Source organism: Mirounga leonina, unplaced genomic scaffold (genome assembly GCF_011800145.1).
Source record: "Mirounga leonina isolate KUSES-001 unplaced genomic scaffold, KU_Mleo_1.0 Mir_180, whole genome shotgun sequence".
NCBI lineage: Eukaryota > Metazoa > Chordata > Mammalia > Carnivora > Phocidae > Mirounga > Mirounga leonina.
This window is the reverse complement of record NW_023270469.1, coordinates 24,155,673-24,164,976: the sequence shown is the minus strand read 5'-3', so window position 1 is coordinate 24,164,976 and position 9,304 is coordinate 24,155,673. Positions and strand designations below refer to the sequence as shown.

The 9,304-nt window shown below is 44.5% G+C and overlaps 1 protein-coding gene across 1 annotated transcript; it reads right to left on the bottom strand.

The window, feature by feature from the left end:
• Positions 1-1,247: 1,247 nt before the first annotated feature.
• LOC118023871 (AP-3 complex subunit beta-2-like) lies at positions 1,248-3,495 on the bottom strand. The gene has a single exon (XM_035025328.1). The coding sequence runs from the start codon at positions 2,709-2,711 to the stop codon at positions 2,061-2,063; it is 651 nt and encodes a 216-aa protein (XP_034881219.1). The 5' UTR covers positions 2,712-3,495; the 3' UTR covers positions 1,248-2,060.
• Between the last annotated feature and the right edge of the window lie 5,809 nt (positions 3,496-9,304).

The window sequence follows — 9,304 nt, the reverse complement described above, 5'->3', positions numbered from 1 at the left end:
CATGATCATTTATATATCTGCCTTATCAGGCCCATGAGAACAGGGACCAAGTTTTAACAATCTTTAGTATACTAAGATATAGATTACTCTCAGTTTATTACTTTGAGTGAACTAATGAATGAAAAAATAACAGCTGTCTCATATTACTTTTGACTACAAAAGCAACAGAAGATTTCAAAATGATGCAATTCCTGAAATCGTTTAATGATTTGAGAAAATAATCCAGGATATTTGAAAGGAAACATATCTTTAAATTCTAGATTTATAGTCTGTTACAGATAGAGTAAATCAAAAGAAATTTCTAGACAAGAGACAAGAAAATCCAGACTAAATTATGGTTATGCATTTAGGATATTTAATGGAAAATCCTGTGGTCATTTTGCAATATATACAAATTGAAATTTGAAAGTCGGTAGACTCTTCAGAGTTTCTACCGCTATAGTCAAAGTAGATGTAAAAGTTAATACAATTACCCAAGTAATTAAGGCGATTATATTTTCTTTTCCCCTTATATAACTTATGTGTAGCTTTGTCCTCTATCAGATTATAAACTCCGTGAAGTTAGAAATCTCACTGTTGAGTTTCAAGAATTGCCTCTCCTGAACTGTGTCTTAGTAGATACTCATTTGGTTGATTATTGTCAGCTAGATCCTGCAGAACGAACAGGCTCCAGAGATGATCAGTTACTTTCCTTCTCTGTAGCTTTTTCGAGTGTCTCCGTGCCCATTTACCAGAATCCCCTCCGAAGGGTTTGTCCAATATGGAAGAGCCCAGGGTGGAGAGGGTGTACTGCTGAAACAAGAGAGGTCTAAGGCATACCATTAGCTTTTTTTAAAAAAACTTTACTCTGCTTTAAAATCATCTTGGACCCTTTTTAAAGGAAGATTTCTAGGCTTGCCCCCAGATATTCTGATTCAATGTTCCTGAACTATAGCCCAGAAATACACATTTTATTTTATGTATTTTTTTTTTGTATTGAGATATAACTGACATACAACATTATATAAGTTTCAGGTATATAGCATAATAATTTGATACTTGTATATATTGCAAAATGACCACAATAAGTCTAGGTATCATATATATATGTTATAAAATGTATTAGGGAGAATACTGAGATTTTGCTACATAAATAGCTATAGAATGGGATGGGATGACTGAAGGGAGCAGCTGTTGTCTCCCTCTGCACAGGTCCTAGGAACTCATGGGCAGGGGAATTGGGTGGGGGTGGGGGGATTGTGGTCATGACCAGAGGGAGAGAGGTTCCCCTGTATACTATCTGATAAGAGAAAAAGGGAGAAAGGGAGACCAACAGCTGTTGACTGTCAGCTAGGCAGCTCCAGCAGACAGGGTGTCCAGGGTCAGCAGGACCAAGCTCCAACTGGTCAGCATCTTCCCTTCCTCCCTTCAAACCAGTACTTGTCAGATGTCCCACAAAGGACACTCTCCAGGCTGACAGTAGCAGTCACTTTTGTACCACCCTGTGGTCACTCCAACAGGTGTCTGGCACCTTGAGCTTCTTGGATCTCATTCATGTCCATCAACTTTCCCTGCACCTTCTTGAACTCATTCCCACTCAGGAATACAGGGGCCATCCGCTACTCATTGGGTGGCTGAATGGAGACATGGAACTGTTGGGTTTGGATTCACAGCTGGAAGTTGAGCACCTAGGTTGAGTCACAGAAATTAAAGACCGTGACAGGACAGCAGTGACAGATTCTCTGGGTGCTAGGGACTCAATTTCAGGGTGCTGATGCCAGAAGACAGTTTAAGGGAGACCCCATGCAGGGGGTATTGCAGCTCTTGGAGAAGTGGGTTGCACAGATACAATGTGGGGCCCCTGGAGACAAAGGTGGGCTGCTGAAGGTCTAGTCCACAGCCAGCCCCTCACCAGCTACAAAGGCAGCAGCTCCTGCCTTGCAACGCTGACACGGGAAGGGCAGCAAGGGCATCAGGGGAGAGTCTTTGAATGTCAGGCCCTCCAGGTCAGCAGCCAGACAGGTGAACACAACCATGGTGGGAGACACAGGCTGGACAGTAGGAGGGGGAAGTCCTCTAGATCAAACAAAGACATTTCTTTGGCTACAGGAGTACATGATCCACTGCGAGGTTTTTTGTTTTGTTTTGGTTTTGTTTTGTTTTGTTTGTTTTCCTTCTTCTTCTTCTTTTCCGGAGGCAGGTTCCTCCTGCTCTTCCTCGGGATCCAATGTCATCTCAAACTTTGTTGAGCTACAGCTGGTATCTCTGCCCTCATCCAAAGACAAGCCTTCTCCTTGTCCTTCTGGCACCTTCTTCATCTTCCTCTCTTCATCTTCCTCTTCACTGTGTTCATTCTCACTCCCTCTCCCTTTCTCCTCACCCTCATCTTGGTCTTCATTATTGGACTCACTGCTGGAGTCTTCAGCTGCTCTAGCTGCTGCTCTCACTGACTGACTCAGTCTCGAACTCTGGGAGTCTATCTGTGGACTCTGTGGGGCCTGACTCCTCTTCTTCTCCTTCCTCTTCTTCCATTTTGAGCACTTGGTCCATTTAGGTACCTCCACGTTGCATGCAGATGTGTTTGGATCTTCCTCTGACCAGTTTGGACTGGGTAGCCTGTGGCCTTGGCATTTAATGGGTGGGATAGTGAGCCCAGCTGGAAGTGGTCTGGTCTTTGAAGGATGACTGCAAGCCTGGGGCTGGTTTGGGTGCCAGGAAGAGCTTCTTGGCATGGTGGCTGAGGGCTCCACCCTACTCTGAAGAGAGGATAAACTGCCAGGTGAAGTGTGCTAGGTCACAGATATCACAGTTCTGGAGGGACTTGGTCAGATTTAGCATATACTGGGTCAACAGCTTGGTCTGCTTAGGGTTGGTCAGTTAGAGCTTGGCCACCAGGTTGATGACCTGCAGTTTGTGGATGTCTTGCTCTGCTGTGAGGGATTTGGCCATTTTCCCCAGGACATCAGGTGAATACTGGAGACATGCTCACTGTACTCACCAATGAGCCACAGGATGCTGGCTCAGGCCATGAGCACTTAGGTGTTATCTGTGAGCTTTGCCAGCTTAAGACCTCCTCATGCTGTGGGGCTGCATCTGCAACAGCTTCTTAATGATGACCCCTGACTCTGTGACGAATAGTTCATCACAGTGAAACAGTAGCTACACCAGGCCAGTGAGGCAGGTGTCACAGACTCGTCCTATGTTAGTTGCACAGCATCCAGTGGCCTGGATCATGGTGCCGTAAAGTCCTGGTCCATGCTGTGAATATAGGTCTGGAATTTCTGTAGGACAGTAAGGATTCTAGTTTCATTAACTAGGTTGTTCAGCACTTCCAGCTTTAGGGTTTTGATCTGGGTGGAGTTGATTGATCTGATGTAGAGGCTCTTCAGGTAGAATTGAAACATACTGGATGCTCAGTGGACATGGTGGCCACATACTGAACCTCATTGTAGAGAGGACAGGGTCAGAGGTGCTGGGAACTTGGGCTGGGGCGAAGGGTGCTAGGTGTGGGGAAGAGAGGTGGACCAAATAGAATGGAGTAGAAAACAAGTTGGAAGAGGGCAACAGTAGGAAGAGGGCAGGACTGGGGTCAGTGCCCGGGTACGTGGGCCAGGATAGAGAGGCTGGATCTAGGCCCAGCATCCTGGAGAAGCCTTTTTTTTTTTTTTTCTTTTGACCACAAAATATTTTATTTAACAATTTGCATTTTGGAAAAACAGAAACTCCTGCCTCAGAGGAAGCTTTTTTTTTTTTTTTAAAGATTTTATTTATTTATTCATGAGAGAGAGAGAGAGAGAGGCAGAGGGAGAAGCAGACTTCCCACAGAGCGGGGAGCCCGATGCGGGACTCTATCCCAGGACTCCGGGACCATGACCTGAGCCGAAGGCAGACGCTTAACCATCTGAGCCACCCAGGCGCCCCAGAGGAAGCTTTTTGAATCAAAAGTCCCTGGCAATTGTGACAGAGAACAATGGGCAGGGCTGGACTGGAAGAAGCTGAGGGAGCCAGGAGGGTCTCACGTCACAGGAATCACATCAAGTGCTGGCCAAGGATACAAGAGACTGCACCAACGAGGCCAGGCCTTCAAAGTGACGAGAATAAATGAATCCGGTCATACGAACCTCTAGAACATTTTGGAAAACATTCTGTGGGTCTTTCCTAGATGATCAAGTGAATCAGAAAAACGGAAAGACCTGTGCTAATGACACATTCACAGTTTCTACACTTAGATTTAAAGCACCAGGCAAACTATGTTCTCCCAGCAGAACATACAGAAATTATCATCTAATGATTTTTTTTTAAAGATTTTATTTATTTATTTGAGAGAGAGAGAATGAGAGAGAGCACATGAGAGGGGGGAGGGCCAGAGGGAGAAGCAGACTCCCCGCCGAGCAGGGAGCCCGATGCGGGACTCGATCCCGGGACTCCAGGATCACGACCTGAGCCGAAGGCAGTCGCTTAACCAACTGAGCCACCCAGGCGCCCCTTTATTCTCTGTTTTAAATAAAGTAATGCCTCTTGACTGCATTGAGGGGCACCTCAAATATTGCTTTCAATTTCTGGGGTTTGAAGCCCCCTGAAATACCCTAGTTTTAATATATTGTATGCATATGCCTTACCCCCTTCCCAAGGAAAAGAGGTTTTAAAGTTTTGGGGTTTTTTTGGTTTTTTTTGGGTTTTTTTTAAAGATTTTATTTATTTATTTGACAGAGACAGAGACAGCGAGAGAGGGAACACAAGCAGGGGGAGTGGGAGAGGGAGAAGCAGGCCTCCTGCCAAGCCGGGAGCCCGATGCGGGGCTCGATCCCAGGACCCCGGGATCATGACCTGAGCCGAAGGCAGTCGCTCAACCGACTGAGCCACCCAGGCGCCCTGTAATTCTAGTTTTAAGAAGAGTCTGCGAAGCCTCAAAACTTTGAGTCCACTAAGAGGAAGTTTTCCTTTGCACCTTAATTTACGGCTAACAATCAACCTATCAGCCAAGGAAGAGCTGAGGGTGAAAGGAGTTCCCCGTATGCAGATGATGGGTGGCACCTGGCGGGGGGAGGGGCCTCGAGTGAGAAGATGGGGGCCAGCTGCTAGGGCGGGGCGGAGGGAGAGCTGGAGGCGCTGTCTGCCTGCCAGCATCCCCTAAATGTGTCTTAAATTAGATGCCTGCCCTCCTCGGGCCGATGCTTTCAGATTAGCAAATGAGCGTCTTGCACGGAGGTCTGGACACCGCGGGAACTGCTGTCTCTGCGCTGAGCCCTGGGGCAGGTGAGTCCACGGTCCTCAGGTTGTCACGTAGCCTTGTGAATCTCGGCGCCTGGAGCCCTCCTGGTTTTCAAAAGTGACATGTTTTGGGGGCTTCTCCCTCAGCTGCAGGTCTTAAAAGTTGGGGCGACTGGTGTGGGGTTCAAACCCTTTGCATTCAGGGAGAAACTCCTGGGTTTGAGTTCCGCTGGGACTGGAGGTGCCTATGGACGCCAGGGGGTGGGTGGGGGTGGGCGGGGGTGGGCGGCCTGTGGTGAGACGGTGCCTCAGACTCTCCTACCTGCTTCTGTGTGGGCCTTCTTTCGTGGGATATGCAGGGGTTGCTCACACAAGGTTTTAGGTTTTTTTTTTTTTTAGAGGAAGTTGTTCTGTATCTAGACGCAGATTTGGTTTGTCGGTGGGATGAAGCGAGTTGAGGTTCTTTTTACGTTGCCGTCTTGAACCCAGTCAAGTTCTGGAGGCTGGAAGCCCTAGAGCAAGGTGCTGGCCTGGTTGGGTGAGGGCCCTACACATTTTAAACAAGCGTTAACTATTCTTTTACAAATGGGTGGCAACGTGGAGAACAAAGGCAAAAGAAATACAGAAAAAATTTAAATTTCCTTACAATTTACAGCCCGTTGACGAGTACTTGAGACAGCAAAGTGACCTTCCTCAAGGAGCTTTACTATCTCCATGTTAATACTTTGCTAGAAGAAAAGGCAACCTTAGCTTGACATTAGCCACACCTCCAGGATCCTGTGTGGTTTTTAACATATGAAATCCCTTTGGAAGCCTCCTCTATTTCTACCCTTCGCCCCCACTCCCCCAAGATATATGTTAGCAACTATCCTCCAAACATGTGGTCCACTGATAACGCATCTAAAAAGGGTCTCATGACTAGGGTTTTAGTAGGCAGCAGTAAATGACCTTATCCTAATAATAGCTAGCCCCTCAAGGTTCTGAAAACCTTGCTTCCAAATTCTTTGAGACTTAGGCTCTCCTGACTCCTTCCCAACTTGAAAGTCTATAATCAGTCACTCCTCACAACCCCAGTGCAGCTCATTCTGCCCACGGGGCCTGTCCCTCTGCTTTAATAAAACCACCTGTTTAGGGCACCTGGGTGGCTCAGTGGGTTAAGCTTCTGACTCTTGGTTTTGCTCAGGTAATGATCTCAGGGTCATGAGGTAGAGCCCCGTGGGGAAGGAGTTTTCTAAAGACTCTTTCTCCCCCCCCCCCCCCCTCTGCTTCTACCCTGCTTGAGCTCTCTCTCAAGTAAATAAATAAAATCATAAAAAAAAACCCCACCTTTTTTTTGCACCGAGGATGTTTCAGGAATTCCTTCTTGACCTTTTGCTCCCAGACCCCAACATTTCAAATCATAATGTTTGTATTCTACCCCTCTGGTGCCAACTTACTAATTTACTGTATATCCATCTACCCATATATCTGCACATAACTCTGGAATATCACTTCTTCTACCCCTCCTGCCCGCACTTAATAGCTCAGATCTTTCTTCTTCCTCTCTGAAGTTAATAGAGAGAAAGCAGGGGGTGATCTTGCTCAGGCAATCTTGGAAAACAGCAAAATAGGACTATTAATGTGATGTTTTAGTTCTGGCTCCACAGAATTTTCCTTGAAGTATTGTTCCATCTCCAGATTGACACCTGACTCCCATCACCGTAACAATTCATGTCCCCTTAAAAATATTCAGGCATAATCTGAAGAAGTAAACAGGATTATCACTGGCGTCTCGTCTCAAAAGCTATGTCTTGTTGTGAGTTTTGGCATGTATTAATGCTCCAACAACCTGTGTAAGGGTCTAGAGGCAGAGGGCTTCTCACCATCTTGGTACTGGAATGAGAGAAAACACACATAGCAAATAAGGTAGAGTTAAACAAAAACCAATTATGTTCAAAATATAGCAACTGTATGTTTGCATGTATTTGTAAACGCTTAGGGACTTTTTTTTTTTTTTTTTTTTTCTCTCGGAAAACATACCCTGCACTTTCCTGGGCCTTCCCCAGGGAAGGAAAGTAGGATTTGGGAATAGTCATCTGGCCTTTATTATTTTAATAGTTTTCTGTTAGTGTCATTATTTCAAAATTTAGGTTGCTTTCATTTTGTTTTGCAATTGTCACATGTTCCAGTACATCCTGAATATATATTTTTAAAGTTGGCAATGGTAATAAGTTTAAAAATAGTTTACCTTTATGTATACAAATAACAATAGATTTATAACAAGAAATGTCTCCAGCATAAAAATTTTTTTTTTTAAATAAACAGGTTACAGGAAGATGACTGGTTGCAATGAGAGATTATCTGTCCATTAAGGTGTGTGTTAGGCAGAATTCATTCCAGTTAAAATGAAGCATTTAAGCCTCTTTCACGAATTTATCTATAGAAATTTCCTGGGAGCATTTTGGAAGAGGGTTTTTTTCCCCCAGTGTCTCACCTGGAAGGAGGTGAGGTAGCTCTTGTCTGAAGTACAGCATCTCTGAAAAGACCCAGAGTTATGTACAGATACATGGATAGATGGATGTATTAGTATATTGTTATGAAACCATCTTGACAGATATAAGGCTACAAACATACATATATACATACACACATGACATAGCATGGTATCGACTTCTCTTCACAGTAGGCACTCTTTATTGGCTGAGATTGACCTAGGGAATGGCAATTGGCACCAGAGGAGTAGAATTACAAACATTATGATCACTGTAGCATGACCGAGAGAGAGGGAGAGAGAGAAAGGAGATGCTGAGTCATGGCATTCAGGTTGAAGCCGTAGGTCTAAACCTTGGCTGCTCATTACAATTGCCTAGGGAGCTTTCAAAATGACATAGTAGAGCCCCACCCTCATAGATTCTGATTTAATGCTCTAGAATGGGGCTTTGGCAGTATTACCTTTAAAAGCTCCCAAGTTGATTCTAATGTCCAAGTAGGGTTGCAAATCACTAGATTAGAATATGTGCTGCCGAAGCGAGCACGCAAATCACTAGATTAGAAAAAAAGAATACATCATGGGTGTGGGTGGGTGGCAAAGTATGTATTAGTAGAGCAAATGCGATAGTGATCAATTGATAAACATTGCAAACTGGAAAAATACTATGATCAGTTATAAGACCAGGCATAAGTCATGCTAGTAAGGATTCTGAAGCCTGAAAGAAACCGAGTTGTAGTACACACCAGGGTAGCCCAGCACCTGAGGACACATTAAAAAGGAGAAGAAAGACCAGACCAGCACAGAGATAATTTATTCATCCTACAATCTGGACATTACTATCTCAATTACACTGGCTCATGGTTCTTCTCAGTTTCTTACCGAGAAAGAACTAGACAATCGTTTTGTAACCTGCTATGTTTTCCCCCATGTGGTCTGTTACCTATATTTACAGTCAGGTTAACGTAGAGTAAAACACTCAGGGTTCTCATTACACATTTGGGCATATTGGATCTAGGTAAATCTTTTCAGTTCTATTCTGGAGAGGTTACTTTGTAATAAAAGCCGTCCTAAATTCTGGTTGATACGGTTCAATAAACATTTATTGGTCACCTAATAGGAGTTGAGTATAGAGCATCTATTCAGTAAAATCATAAAAATCCCTGCTGTCAAAAGAGGTTACATTATAAGTGAGGGCAGGTCAGTTCAGAAGGGAAGGTACTTCTTTTTGAGGTATTTTTACCTAGTGATAAGTACTATGAATTAAATGAAGCAGAGTCTTGTGGTAGAGCACTTGGGGTGGGAATGATTCCGGGGTCTCTAGATAGGTTGGTGAGGGAAAATAGGTGAAATGAAATCTGAGTGAGTCCAACAAAAATCTGGGACAAAGGATGTTTCAGAGGACAGCAGATATAAAAGCTCCGGACAGAAAAGGAGTTATTAACATCAGCTGGGTCAGAGGATTCACCTGAAAAGTAGTTCAGTGGCTAAATAAGTGCTCACCCCCTAATCCTCTTCTGATACACGAAACAGGTTCAGGGCTGTTCCTGAGAACTTTCTGTTTTGCTTAATCAAGAACTACCCAAATTCAGATGTCCTACCTAACTCCTCACCTGAGGCTGAAGACACGCATGTAGACGTGAAGTC

Bases quoted from the DNA above. Each gene is read 5' to 3' on its own strand.
- LOC118023871 (XM_035025328.1), bottom strand. From the start codon at position 2,711: ATGCCAAGAAGCTCTTCCTGGCACCCAAACCAGCCCCAGGCTTGCAGT.